Here is a 15,157-nt window from a genome sequence, read left to right as displayed (position 1 = left end):
CTTCAGGCTGTGTGTGTGTGTGTGTGTGTGTGTGTGTGTGTGTGTGTGTGTGTGTGTCTGTCTCTGTGTGTGTGTGTGTGTGTGTGTGTGTGTGTGTATGTTTCTGTGTGTGTGTGTGTGTGTTGGCAGGCTGACTCCCTCTTCAGGCTGTGTGTTCACGATGAACCCTCTTTCCCCCTCTTCTAGTTCTCCCCCTCTCCCCTCCCTCAGTGGGGTTGCCCCACACAAAGCTAATTGAGAGATGTCCAAACATGGCTCTCTTATCTACTAGAGTAGCCCCTTGGCCCCCTAATTGACCGCGAGGCAGCTTTAAGAGACATCTGTCGACTTGACACAAGAGAAAATTACTCTTATCCACACTTGTTTAAGGAGCCGCTTAAAGAAGCGTCTGGCTACCTCAGTCTCCCCCACACACATGGGTTAGAACCCGATTCTAAAATCTCAATGTTGACAGGTATGATGTCTACATATTTGTATGGGGTAAAACAGTCATCAGCATCCTCTCCAATGACCTTCCCAGATGTGACTCCTGACGTGGGCTGACCCTGTCGAGTCTGCTGGGCCGTAAATCACCAGGTCTTAATTAAAGTCCGGTCGCTACGCCATTTACATCCCCAGGCGTCCGGCCCAGCCCCACCACACGACGCACACTAATGGAACAATTTATTAACATAATGCTGCATTGTCTCCACTGTTGGGTAGGGCGAGCTGGTGGGAGAGAGTGTGTGTGTGTGTGTGAGTGTGTGAGTGTGAGAGAGAGGGAGAGAGGGAGAGAGGGAGGAGAGAGGGAGAGAGGGAGAGAGAGAGAGAGAGAGAGGGAGAGAGGGAGAGGGAGAGAGGGAGAGAGGGAGAGGGAGAGAGAGAGAGAGGGAGAGAGGAGAGAGGGAGAGAGAGAGAGAGAGAGAGAGAGAGGGAGAGAGAGAGAAGGAGGATAAGAAGAGGCGATGGGGGTTCTAATTAGTGAATGAAATGTCATGTTTTGCCCCATCAGAGGCCGTGACGAGAACGACCAATTATAGGATTGCTAAATCCTGCTCTTTCTCTGTGGCTGGGACAACTGACGAGGGGGCATTTCCTAAATAAGATGTCAGCCCCGTTTACTCCTGACAGATGCAGAGAAACACTCCGTTCCAGGGCCTCGGTGCTGGGAAGTGCCCCAGCACAAATGCATGTGGCGACGTGCTCTGAATGAGATATGAGATATGAGATATGAGATATGACTGACACAACACACAACAGAGGGTGTTGACATTTCCAGCATCTTCTGAAATAAATAGCTTAATCCCTTTCTCTCTCTCTCTCTTTGTCTCTCTCTCTCTCTCTCTCTCTCAGTTTCACTCTCTCCCATATGAATGAGATTCTTCATGTCATGGGTGGATGGACATGATCCAAGTGGCAGAGACTTTGAGGCAATGGAAAATGTGGCGAGACCGATACGGCCTCTATAAATACAGCGGTTAAATCCCTCAGCATTCGCTAAAGGTGTCTCCCTGACTCTTTACTCTGCCTGCCCCCCGGGTTCAAACCCATAGATCAGCCCTGCGGGGGTCATTTAAATACACCTGACAGCTCCACTTGGGGAGGGTGGGGGGTTGGGTGGAGGAGAGGGGGGGTTGACGGAGGCACTCAGAAAATTGCCTCGCATTTGCAAAGCAAATATTAAATTTTAACGACACAGAGGCCCTCACTGCACCAGACTAATATAGTGATTCTTTAAGAGTGAATCTCATTACCATGCGCAATATTTCACCGAATGACCTTGCTTGCTGATAAACAATAGAGAAACAGAGAGAGAGAGAGATAGAGAGAAAGAGATGGAGGGAGGGAGAGGGAAAGAAAGAGAGGTGAGGTGAGGGTGATGGTGATGACTCACAGTATTTATCCATCTCTCTCTCTTTTTCCCTCTCTCTCTCTTTTTCAGCCTACCTGATTAAAAAAGACAAACTCTATTGGTGGGAGGAGTTGCTGGATGCAGACTTAGGGGCAGGTGACGGAGGTCACAGCGGCAGGCCTAATTGAACTGTCATGTTTAATGTGTCGTTCTCACCGAAGTAAAGGGCTCAGACACGCACAGAGGCACCGTGTTAAGGACCAACGATAAAGAAGAGATTGGATACATTTTTGGACTGCCTCAGGTGGCCAAGAAGATTATGATTAGGGTCAGTTGATTTGTCATACATGTGCCTGCGTGCACACACACACACACACACACACACACACACGCACACATGCACACACACACTTAAGATAGCTGGAGGAGCAGTCTCTCATTTCATAAATGCTTCATCACCAGACATGTATTTTATGTCCTGCAAAATAAAATAAAAAGTATACTGGCCATTTTGCACTGCATATATGTAAGCTAATTAACTAGACTGAATATTATGTTAACAAGTAAAATACGGTTTTGGGAATGGGTTTGGGATGGCTAAAAGCACATGTGAATGAGTAAAATGTGGACTGACATTTGTCTGACTTACAAATTGCTTCTTGTTGACCACCTCATGGCTTATCAGTCAGTCAAGATAAATCTGTTGAAATAATTCAGAATTGTTATGTTGTACATAGTAGCTTGCTGTTAGCTTAGATAGATAGATAGATACTTTATTGATCCCCAAGGGGAAATTCAAGCTTGTTGGCATTCCAATTGTAGTGTGGTGTCTGAATCATAAATATTATTCAGTCAAGTCAAACATAGCCATTGTGGAAGACATTCCAGCACCAAAAATCACTGATTATCCATCTGTTGTCTGCTGACCATGTGTGTGTGTGTGTGTGTGTGTGTGTGTCTGTGTGTGTGTGTGTGTGTGTGTGTGTGTGAGTGCAAGTGTGAGAGAGAGAGAGGGAGAGAGCGAGCAGAGCAGATCGTGTATACCACCCACGATGATAGCATGTAGCGTCCCCCTCCCACCTCATACAAGCACGCCGATCCAGCCGCGTGAATTTAGCCCAGAGCAACAGATGTTAGCCTCCACTCTACCCTCCCCAATTATCCACTCAGGGCCCTGCCTTTGTGTGTGTGACATGCTGTACGTGTGTCTGCTTCTGACACACACACACACACACACACACACACACACACAGACGGTCAGTGGGATATGTCAACCCTGCTAATTATCCAACAACGGCAACACACACACCTCCCGCCTTCCCTCTTTCTTTGTGCTGACGTCTGACTTTGGCGGCCATCATTAATCAAGCCATTCCCCCCTCTCTTCCCAGCCCAGCCCAGCCCAGCCCAGCCTTGCAGTTAGCCCAGGAAGTTTTCACTTCCCCACCCCCCTGGTTTAACAAGGGGTGACACGGCCGCAACAATGGCGCCCATACAATGTATGAATAACATTGAGGATAAGATATAAAAAGGTTGAGGTTTTTGTGTCAGTGAGGCCTGCTCTATGCGTGCATGTTGAGGGTGACTCTCTGTGTGTGTGTGTGTGTGTGTGTGTGTGTGTGTGTGTGTGTGTGTTTGTGTGTGTGTGTAGGGTGTGAACATAGTAGAGAGGACAGAAGGTGACATTCTCATAATAAACTTGAGATGGAGGTTATAAAATCATAAAGACGGCAAGGGCGATCTGTGGTTTGCGGCCTGACACATCGAAAAGGGTTCTGACTTATTTTGTTCCACTTTGATTCATTTTGAAACTCATGTAAGGCTTAACATTAGGATGTGGAGAAAGGGCATACCATGCTTCCCCTGACGACCCACAAAAAATCCACTGAAAAGAGCCTGCAACAGATCCTAAGAGGAGCTTCCTGTGCACCCTTGCTCTGAAAAGCCATTGCATTTAAAACAATATCCTCCAAACTGTTTTTTTTTATTTTGCATACAGAAATAATTGGTTTGTATAGCATGGTAAATAACATTGAACACCATAGATCTTACACTGAGTGATTGAATTCAACACAAAAAGAGACCTCTGGACCAAAGGACTGGCAGATATGCCCCAGAGCTGACCAGTGAAGTGGGTGGTGAGATGTGCAATTGCTGGGGCTAATCGAGGTCAGACGGCGAAGGCTGGGGCAACTCGTGTCACAGCGGGGCATTTGTGTGTGAATAGCCCTCCAGTGAATGGGTCTTTTACAGTGTGCTGAATGCCACAGCTCTTTATTCTCTCTCTCTCTCTCTCTCTCTCTCTCTCTCTCTCTCTTCAGAGGAAAGGAGAGAAGAAGGAGGGGGACCACTTAGGACCTGCTGAGCATCTGTGCATCTCTCTCTTGTACACACATCGTTTCACAGGAGTGTCGTTGGTTATCATTCTCTTTAGTTTAGGACACACACACACACACACACACACACACACACACACACACACACACACAATCTTTCACTCTGATTCTCACTGTATCATGACATAAAAAGAGTGCATAATCAGTTCACAATTTCAAAATCATTCTGGCGACTAATTGACATGTGTTACAGTTCACCAGTTTATTTGTGCCATGCAGCCCCTTCCTATTAGAGTGACAATAATAACATTCCCCTCACACACATTTAATATAGTTATAATGAGACCGTCAGCGATAAGTGTATGTGCGTGGGACAATATGTGTCATCTTATCTGTTCGTGAAGGGAGCAATTAATGTCCCCAGCTGTCGACCTTGTATGTCCAGTCTGGAGCGAGAGTCCTGAATTGCAGTGTGAGTTATTATCTGTTGCTGAGTGTGAGATTAGCTGTTTACTGTCCCTCTTATCTGCGGACACAGACAATGGAGGCTTTGTTCTCGGCGCAGCGTGAAGTGAGCAGTTACCTGTTAAAGAACCTCTAGATCGCCTAAAGATCTGTTTCAGATTACAGTCAAGGCTCTTGACGAGGCTGAATTGCATGTAGAGATTGGCACATTAGCCTCAGAAAGACATAAAAAACAACAACGTAGTGTTTTCTAGTTGAGGCATGATAGCTGCCGCTGTTTTGTAACTGACGTTTTGCCATGGTAATAATCATGGCCAATTAAACTGTTATCAATCTGATTAGAGGGTGGAAATTCAATTATGGCGCCTAGCATGATGGTCAAAGGAAATAGTTTATTGGCTGGTATAGATATAAAGTGACAGTTTTCATAAAGACAATCTGAAAACAATGTTTGCACTTTGCACTGTAATATATTTGAAATAATTTCCTCAATTACCCAGCATACTATGATATGCCACCGTGTGTTTGTTAGATGCTTCACCTAAAGGGATAATCTTGTGAGGTGATATTATCTCACCTTCTCCTTGTTTGTGTGACCTGTGTTCACACACGCCAGCACACAGTATAAAATATTGTGTGTAAAACAATTAAATGAGTGAGCAGAGTTCCGTATGGGAATAACATCTCTTCAGGGGTGTGTTTGTTAATCATTGACTGTGATATGGCAATACATGTTCTCTGTCTTTGTAATAAAACTGATATTAGAGCAAGTCTGAAGGTCTTGGCATGGAAAAGTGTGATCTGGCTCAGTCAACTTGTGAAGGAAAATCTATTGCAGTTATCATTTAAAATAGCACTTTTTCTTACACTAGTATGTAAAATAGCACTAATTCTTACACTAGTATGTACTGTATAATAGCACTTATTCTTACACTAGTATGTAAAATGTATCTGGAATTCATAGTAGCAACACGGTGAATGTTAAAATGTACTGACCATATTCAGTTTTTATTTATATTTCCACCTTTCGTTTTTATTTAACATTTTAGTTATTTTTCCTGACTTTTATTGATTCTTGTCTGAAATTACACTTTAAAACCTTCATCAGTTGAATGCTTTCAATAAGAGCTGTACGGATCATGCTTTGGCTACTCTTCCTCATCTGCTAGGAGCGCAAACTCATCTTCAACCGGATTGAACCAAAGCTATTGTAATGACTATCATGGAAAACTATTTCTGTCGGAAAAAATTATCTTTTATTATCTGGATTTTATTATCATACATCTCAGATATATTATGTACACCCTGTGATAATTAGCAAATAACAGACATGCAACAAGTTTGTTCTTTGATGTTCTGATATCATTTATATGAGGTGTTTAATAGATTATAGATTATAATAGATATTGAGTCGTAAGGCTTTGTTGCTTGAATAGTTTGATGTGTGTGCGTGTGTGTGTAAAGACCTGTACTAGTTCTGTTTTTTGAGCAATTGTGTTAACTAATGTGTGTATGTGTGATAAGTAATTGAGGGTCATTTGGAGGCCTGCCTGCTGTATGTGAGAATTTGCAATGGTCACTGCACCTGTCCACTGCTGGGGAGGAAAAGGCCACACTGTCAATCACTACACCAGACCAAGGTCATGCAGAACAGTAGGCCTTTTGGTGTGTGGTTTGGTATTTTTGTAAAGGCGTGTGTGTTTGAGTGTCTACTGTGTGTGTGTGTGTGTGTGTGTGTATACAGTGTGTGTGAGAGAGAAAGAGAGAGAGAGAGAAATGTCTGTTTGTCTGTCAGAGAGAGAGCGATAAATGTCTGTTTGTCTGTCAGAGAGAGAGAGAGAAATGACAAGACAATTCTTCAACTTTAGGCTACACAAAAACACCACACTCTACCTTTTCTTGTGCAACAGGTGTGCTACACTTGCAATACTACAAAATAATGAAAATGGCTGCACTCCAAAAAATTTAATATTTTCTTTAGTAGTGACAGGGTTAACAAAACAAGTGTTTTAAAACAATTCTTTAACAGTTACTCATTGAAAAATAGCAAAAGAGCATAGTCTGACACAGCACCATAGTCAAATAAGACATTTTCTATATTTTGGTCAAAGAGTTGTTTAATCCCCCCGAATAACATAACTGTAATATACAGCAGTTAGTTACAAGTTAGGAATTGTTTTATTGTGGTTTTACTTGTTGTATTGATGAGTGTTTTTAAATGCAAAATAAGAGCTGTCTCCAATCTAAACAAGTCCAATATTGCTGTGGTCAAAGAAGAACACAAGCATGTAAAAAATACAGAAATGCCTGGGAAATATATTAATAAAACCAGATTTATTTGTTAAACACATGAAGGGCATTTGTTTAGCCTTTACAGATCAGGATCTATCGGTGTTGCTATACTTACATCGGCTCACTAGAGCCTTTGTTGTGAAGGACGAAAAGCCTCTGACGCGCTCAGTAGATGTGACACGTTTCCCTAAAACAATCATGAATAGTCTGTCTAACATTTAAACATGTCTACGTGCGACTGCATGTGTGCTCTTATTGCACAATAATTTGTTTAAGCTTTTGGGATCAGTCTGGGTGCCAATGGCAAGATACAGAGAGAGAGAGAAGAGAGAGAGAGAGGCGGAGTAAATATGAGTGTAATTAGTTAATTAGAAAGCTTTTGACTACGCCGACCTCTCTCGGTGGAGGAGCTGTGACCAATCAGAGAGCCGCCCTGTAGGAGCACGGAGAAGTGCGTCAAAAAGTTGTTGGCGGCACTTGAAGCTGTCAGTAAGCATAGAGAGGGACAAAGGGACCACGTCAAGTCACACTAAATGTTAAAGAGCATTGCAAGGCAAATACGGCACAAGCTGAAGCGTAATAGCCAAACAGATTTCGAAAAAAAAAGGTCGGGTATGCAGCGATTTGATCAGATTAAGTAGGCAGACTTGATTTACAAATTTGCGCAATTTTACTGACCATTTTCTGGATGCAAATATTTGTTCGAATTTCGAATTTTAATTTCACTTTAATATAAAAGTATTGCTGGCTGCAAAGCAATACTAAATGAGAACGTGCTCTGAGTCATCTCAGGTTCCAGTTGCCCTCATTGAGTTGAAAACCTTCACACTTATGACCATGGACAAGTCTAAGAACTTTCGCATCGATGCCCTGTTGGGAGCGGAATCACGGCCGTTCAGCCACACGGGCTCACCGACCCACTGCGGGGACAGCATGGAGGGCAGAGTAGTGGCATGCAGACAGACAGAAACATCTCCCCGCGGGACAACCGGAATCATCCCAATCCAAACCGGAATTATCCCCAAACCGGGCCTTTTGAACATCTCCACCCCGGGAATTACTTCACTGTCCCAAACTACCATACCAGGGATGTACCCGGCACCCATGTACTCCCTCGCCGCTCTTGGGGCTCAGCATCCAGCGTTCTCCTACTCGGGCTTCCCGCATATGCCATACCCTGAGGCGCACTTGAAGGCGGCCGCTATGGCTGGTGGGTTTCCGCTGGAGCACTGGATCCGGGCGGGGATGATGATGCCACGTCTCGCAGACTACAGTGGTAAAATAATCCCTAATGAGAAGAGTTTGTTGAAATGTCGGGGCTAGAGTTTAGCATGTGAGAAGGGATATATAGGCTACAATTGTTTACGATTGTTTATTGACATGTTTATATTGTGTGCAGTTTCTGGAGAGACTACCCTACTTATTTTGTTAAAAGGTCGGATATCAATTAAATATATATATACTTCAGTGATAGACTTGTGGAATGGGTTAAATGAAATAGCAGAAAGATGAATACATAGGCGCGATACATATAGGCCTATATACCTCCCGTTAATTCCCGTTATACTGCAAGTTCGTGGGTAATTATGATGTATCCAGTAGCCTAGTCTGTGTTTAATGCATTCGTTTGAAGTCAATTTCGTTAGGCATATTTTAATCATTTTAAAATAATATTTTGGATTTTGCGAGTCAGTTTTGAGAAGGGAAAAAACGTAGAAGGGCAAGGGATGCTAATTTTAAAATAGAGAGTTGGGACACTTCATCTAAATTAATTCCCTATATTTTTCCAATAACAAGAGGTGAACTTACACTGAGCAGAAAGCCCTTAATAAAATGTCTCGTCATTGCATCAGTGTTTATTGCTAACTTGGCTATAATGGAAGGGTTTTATTTTCTTTCCTTTTTATTTAATCATAAACGACAGCTCTATTAAAACTGTCTTTGTCAGAAAGAAAACTATAAAGAAACACTTTAACCAGTCCTCACTTCATCAATAAAGTTCTCTGTGCGCTTTTATTGAATTTTCATTAAGTTAATGGCGCTCTCCTGAGTTTTATGGCCACGCCAGAGTAATATGTCCGGTGCTGTCATCAACAGTAAAGCGGAGTAAAGCTGTTATCATTATCGATGGGAAGGGGACATAGGCAGCATTCTGCTTTGTTGTTTCCATGCCGCAGTGCCTCATCATTCTCATCTCATCTTGTTTGCTTGTCTTTTGTTATCTTTTCTCCCATTCTTTCATCCCTCTTATTCCCTCTTCACACATCCTCATTCTCTTTTTTCTCCTCTCTTCTTGTCTGTTCTCTCTTCTCATTTGATCTTTTTTCTTCCCCATTTTCTCCTAATCTCTTCTTCTCTCATCTCTTCTCCTCCATGCTGTCCTCTCTTGCCCTCAGCTCCGCAGGCAGGCCTGATGGGGAAGTGTCGGCGGCCCAGGACGGCCTTCACCAGCCAGCAGCTGCTGGAGCTGGAGAACCAGTTCAAGCTGAACAAGTACCTGTCTCGGCCCAAGCGCTTCGAGGTGGCCACCTCTCTCATGCTCACGGAGACACAGGTAATCAGCAGCCTGGGAGCTATATAGGTGCCATGAGTATAGCCGAGAGGGAGAAAAACACATCCCTATGTAATCAGGTCTTCACTTCTACTGTAGGTTTTATTATTACTGTAAAAATACTTTTTACAGATTGGAGCGAAAGGCCTAAGTGATCTTATTTGATATACATCAAAGTCTAGAAGTTGGCAATGTCATGTCCTTGAAATAAGAAATGAACAGCAAAGTGATTTACAGAGAAAGAGAGAAAAACATAATAGATGTTGAAATAGCATGAAGGTCTGCCATATGGTTCAGAAATAGCATGAAGGTCTGCCATATGGTTCAGAGGTCAAACATAATTTGGAATAATGGCTAATCTGTCTCTGAAGACAGACATGTTTAGGGAGAAGGAATACTGTGATGAAGTGTACAGGCATGAACGTGTTAGAATGTGTTTTAAAGGGTCTATATGATGTACTTGGCACGCAGACACGATAACCTAACAGTGATGATACCCACATTATTACATAGTGTATATATGTTCTAAAGCACACCTCCCTCCCTCCCTCCCTCCCTCCATCCACACCTCCCTCCATCCACACCTCCCTCCCTCCCTCCATCCATCCACACCTCCCTCCACACCTCCCTCCACACCTCCCTCCATCCACACCTCCCTCCCTCCCTCCCTCCCTCCATCCCTCCCTCCACACCTCCCTCCCTCCCTCCATCCCTCCCTCCACACCTCCTCCCTCCCTCCCTCCCTCCATCCCTCCCTCCACACCTCCCTCCCTCCCTCCCTCCATCCACACCTCCCTCCCTCCACACCTCCCTCCCTCCCTCCATCCACACCTCCCTCCCTCCCTCCCTCCCTCCCTCCCTCCCTCCACACCTCCCTCCCTCCCTCCCTCCTCAGGTGAAGATTTGGTTCCAGAACCGCCGTATGAAGTGGAAGCGAAGCCGCAAGGCCAAGGAGCAGTCCGGCCAGCAGGGGTCAGAGGTCAGGCTCCTGGGGTCCAAGCGGTCCGGTAAGCCTGGCGGCGCCGGCGACACCCGTCGCTCCAGCGCCCACGACGACGACGAGGACCTGGAGTGCGAGGAAGAGGAGGAGGAGGAGGAAGATGAGGCCGAGGAGGAGGAGACGGGGTTCCGGGCCTCCGTGGGGGCAATAGGAGGGGCTGGGGGCATGCGGGGGGTGGCGGCGGCCCGTCAGGTGGACTTCTCGCAGCACTCGTCGGAGCTCAGCTACAGCTCCCACGGCTCCTACTCCGAGGACGAGCTGGACGAGCTGAGTGTGGACAGGAGGACCGGCGTGGCGTTATGAGGAAGTGACATCGAGGCCGTCCCGTTAACCATGCTTGTTGCATCCTTGAAATGCACCTTTAGGTATCCACTGTTTGTGACGTGATTGAAGGGCACGGAGCATGGTGCTCAAATCCGCTTTCCTTCTTTGACCCCACTCTTCCCTCTTTATACCCCTGTTGCCCACTCTAATACTTCACAAAAGTGGTACTTTGAGGTGCACTGTCAGAAGTGCAAGTGCACAAGTGCTCAAGTGTGCATCAGCGGGATGCGGCCCTCTTCAGCTTCCTCTGGCTGAATTACATTCCTGACTCTGGGGGACTGACCACTGAAACCTCCCCATGCACTCAGTATGTACAGGCCACTTCTACAGTGGTTTGGACTGAAGAAAAAAGAAGAAAAAGCAAGACTGTTACCTGCTATGAGTTCAGGAGGAGGGGACCATTATTAAAGAAGCTCAACTTCTCTTTTTCCCCTGTTATTACCCAACCCAACATTATGGGATTTTGATATGACAGACTACATCTTCACTGAGTAAAATCCCAAAGTCATCCCCAAGTCCACCCGTTCACAACAACAACAATAATAAGGTCCTTTTTTGTATTTAAATAATCTTTTGGAAATTATAAACTGTGCCAATGCACATACCAAATAGCAGTGATATTGCAATGTAATGCCAAATAGCAGACATTCTTAGTACCATTCACAAGTGTAATTCAGTTAGGCTACAATTGAATGATTCTGGCCTGGTTCCATGTATAGGCCTACATATCACTATTAGAGGACTGATCTGAACAAAAGAGCCATGCTTGTAGATCTCTGTCTGTCTTCTGTCTGTCTGTCTGTCTGAGAAAAGCAAGTCACTTAAAATGAGTTTACTTTAAGCACTGTACAAATGGGATTTCTTTACTTACTCATTTGTCATGTTAGTGGTGTCATTGTTTAATGTTATTTAAATTGTTTAAATTATATTTAATTTATTGGCTTTTAAATAAATTATAGTAATTATTACTAGTCACTGTCTATAGCCTATAAAAAATAAAAAAACATAGCAATGAAAATACATTAGCCAAATAAATGCTGCATTTTCTTAAATGACAAATAAAAACAGTGTGGCTTGGGCAATATTTTTGAAGTCCTTAAACCAGGTGTTGTCCTTGCCATTTCTGCATCTGTGCATTTTGCAGTTGTCTTGTATTGTAACTGGATGTTTTTGTGTCTGCATCTCCTAATCATTTTATATAGGCTAAGCAACAGAAATAATATGTTATTTTGCTTATTCGTTTCCAATTCCTACCTCCTCACAAGGATTTGGTGCTAGCCGAAATCCAGCTACGCAGCCAGCGCTCAGTGTGAAAGATGCATAGGGCTAATAAGCGAGATGGAGACCCTTATTTACGACCGCAGCTTTCAAATATGAATTACTCCGGCAGGTTTACTGATGGTCAAATAATTAAGTTAATGAAGGGGAAGTAAAATAATCAGCACCTTATGGTGATGTCACAAATCCATTTAATTTGTGAAAAAGAAAATTACCCGAGTGACCAAAAGTGGAACTTTAAGCCAAGGGAAGTGTAAGGGCGGTGATTAAATATGAAAGCAGATGGAGAGGAATATTTCTCTACCGTAAGGCTGACAACTGCATATTTATACGCAGTCATTAACCGTGCTTTTAGCTGGCAGCACTGACCGTCAAGCTGCAAGGGAGAGGTTTGATTAAAAAGGGTTTCGAAAAGTGGTCGTGAATATTGTCCCTCTACGGGTCCTGTCGTTACCATGGAGAGTAGTGGAAACATTTCTCTCGCAAAGTTGCTGTCCAAACGAGAAATGGCACATTTTATAAACTTAATATCGGCACTACAATCTGGCTAGACGATTTGGATGATCTGTATTTGTACTCACTCACTGAGTAGTTGTGTGTAGGCTACAAGCCTACAGATATAGCCTACAGCCAATCTATCGACCATTTAAAATGTAATCCCTTACATTTATCAGTGTAACTGTATTTTGCTGTCAACATTGGGGGGGACCAAATCTGTGGTGGAGTCTGAGGGACCCCCAAACAGAATTTCAATACATTTCCTACCATGCAAAAAATATTATTAAAAATCAACAAAAACAACAAGTTGTTAGTTAAGTCAGTCAATTAGGGTATTCCAAACTTTTGACGGACATAGGCATAGGCATGGCATGGATGGATTATGAACCCCTGGGCAGAGATGACCCCCCCCACACTCCTCCAGAGAGGTCCTGAGGCATTCTCCCACGGAAGATTTTTCATTTTTAAAAAAATGACCCTTTAAATGATGACTTCAGGTGAGTTTTGAGAAGGGTGGAGAAGAGGCAACTTCACACAGAGGCTTGGGCTGACAACTGCATATTTATACGCAGTCATTAACCGTGCTTTTAGCTGGCAGCACTGACCGTCAAGCTGCAAGGGAGAGGTTTGATTAAAAAGGGTTTCGAAAAGTGGTCGTGAATATTGTCCCTCTACGGGTCCTGTCGTTACCATGGAGAGTAGTGGAAACATTTCTCTCTCAAAGTTGCTGTCCAAACGAGAAATGGCACATTTTATTAACTTAATATCGGCACTACAATCTGGCTAGACGATTTGGATGATCTGTATTTGTACTCACTCACTGAGTAGTTGTGTGTAGGCTATAAGCCTACAGATATAGCCTACAGCCAATCTTATCGACCATTTAAAATGTAATCCCTTACATTTATCAGTGTAACTGTATTTGCTGTCAATACTGGGGGGACTAAATCTGTGGTGGAGTCTGAGGGACTTCAAACAGAATTTCAATAATACATTTCCTACAAAAAATATTATTGTAATCAACAAAAACAAATGTTGTTAGTTAAGCTCAGTCAATTAGGGTATTCCAAACTTTGACGGACATAGTACAGGTACGGCATGGATGGATTATGAACCCCTGGGCAGAGATGACTTCCACACTCCTCCAGAGAGGTCCTTGAGGCATTCATCGGAAGATTTTTCATTTTTAAAAAATGACCCTTTTAAATGTGGGATGACTTCAGGTGAGTTTTGAGAAGGGTGGAGAAGAGGCAACTTCACACAGAGGTTTGGGCTGACAACTGCATATTTATACGCAGTCATTAACCGTGCTTTTAGCTGGCAGCACTGACCGTCAAGCTGCAAGGGAGAGGTTTGATTAAAAAGGGTTTCGAAAAGTGGTCGTGAATATTGTCCCTCTACGGGTCCTGTCGTTACCATGGAGAGTAGTGGAAACATTTCTCTCTCAAAGTTGCTGTCCAAACGAGAAATGGCACATTTTATTAACTTAATATCGGCACTACAATCTGGCTAGACGATTTGGATGATCTGTATTTGTACTCACTCACTGATTTATTAATGTAAACTCTGAGCAAGGTAAGACCGACCAAGAATCATACAAACGTTAACTTAACGTTAAATTTACAAACACCAGATTCCGCATGGAGTCGCTTAAAGTTAACTTAGGCCAGGCTACTTTGTGTCAAAAATAACGTTAGCCTACTGCTAAATTGTCAGTGTAGCTTCTATGTCAGTGATGTTACAGGCGGCAAGCGCGCATTTTCCAGATGAACTAATTATCTGCAGTTATTAGGCTGCTACTACACACTAAGAACTAGCGTCTCAACATACTTGTCAAGCTCGAGTAACCAATAAGCTTATTGCCAACAAGCGGGTTGTAGCCTACGTTAACGTAACCCATTTACTAGACCCATGTTGTTTAATAAAAATTCTGTCACTTAACGGTATAGTCTAGATCAGGGGTCTCAAACACCCGGCCCGCGGGCCAAATCCTATCTAGAAGCTAGACGATAGATCCAGGTACGCTGACAAATCTCATTTGTAGGCCTACTCTGCTCCACTATGTGCAAGACATCCAGAGCTTGATCCAAACCCAAAATCGCTGCGCAAAGTTTTCAGGAAATAATTGTATTACACGCGAGAAACACAAAGACGTGCATATGTAATGACGCGGAAGCGATGCAGGACATTAGTGTTGCAGAAATTGAAGCAGAAATTAAGCAGAAATAGGCCTACACCAAATGTTGAAAAACGTTCACGTGTGATGAAGTCTTAGGTAAGCTATGTTATTCACCTATTCTAATTCTGAAGGAGAATATCCTTTTGGAGATTATGATCGATCGTCTATGACAGTGATAGTCACGGTGCGTCTGTGAACGGTGTCCACTAAGCATACATACCATGCTTGTTTCGACCCTCTGCCAAACATAGTTTGGAGGTTACAGTGGTAATCGTGATGATAGTGTCCGTAATGGATGTGGTACAGACAGCAGGGCTAGTAGAAATAGGGCTCTAAAGAACTACAAATTCACCCGAATATGATGCGAATTTCTGGGTACTGCAGATTACCCAAGCGATAGGAA

General features: G+C 43.6%; 2 protein-coding genes across 4 annotated transcripts in view; both read left to right on the top strand.

Annotated features, from left to right (window-relative positions):
* Window positions 1–7,437: 7,437 nt before the first annotated feature.
* mnx2a (motor neuron and pancreas homeobox 2a) lies at window positions 7,438–11,893 on the top strand. Its single transcript, XM_048239045.1, has 3 exons — window positions 7,438–8,200; window positions 9,321–9,478; window positions 10,371–11,893. Exons 1-3 carry the CDS (start codon window positions 7,690–7,692, stop codon window positions 10,776–10,778), a joined length of 1,077 nt encoding a protein of 358 aa, XP_048095002.1. The 5' UTR covers window positions 7,438–7,689; the 3' UTR covers window positions 10,779–11,893.
* A 2,116-nt stretch (window positions 11,894–14,009) lies between these two features.
* Window positions 14,010–15,157, top strand: part of cfap65 (cilia and flagella associated protein 65) — a 32,539-nt gene continuing 31,391 nt past the window's right edge. For all 3 annotated transcript variants that reach the window (XM_048239005.1, XM_048239006.1, XM_048239004.1), the window contains exon 1: window positions 14,010–14,150. The gene's annotated coding sequence lies outside the window, so the exon portion shown is untranslated. The remainder of the gene's footprint in view (window positions 14,151–15,157) is intronic.

The sequence above is a fragment of the Alosa alosa genome, chromosome 3 (assembly GCF_017589495.1).
Source record: "Alosa alosa isolate M-15738 ecotype Scorff River chromosome 3, AALO_Geno_1.1, whole genome shotgun sequence".
In the NCBI taxonomy this organism is placed as follows: Eukaryota; Metazoa; Chordata; class Actinopteri; order Clupeiformes; family Clupeidae; genus Alosa; species Alosa alosa.
Note: the sequence above shows the minus strand (reverse complement) of the source record. Positions and strands in the feature narration are given on the sequence as shown.

Coding starts and splice junctions, on each gene's coding strand:
- mnx2a (XM_048239045.1), top strand. CDS start 7,690: ATGAGAACGTGCTCTGAGTCATCTCAGGTTCCAGTTGCCCTCATTGAG. Junction 8,201..9,320: donor ACGTCTCGCAGACTACAGTG/GTAAAATAATCC, acceptor TCTTGCCCTCAG/CTCCGCAGGCAGGCCTGATG. Junction 9,479..10,370: donor TCATGCTCACGGAGACACAG/GTAATCAGCAGC, acceptor CTCCCTCCTCAG/GTGAAGATTTGGTTCCAGAA.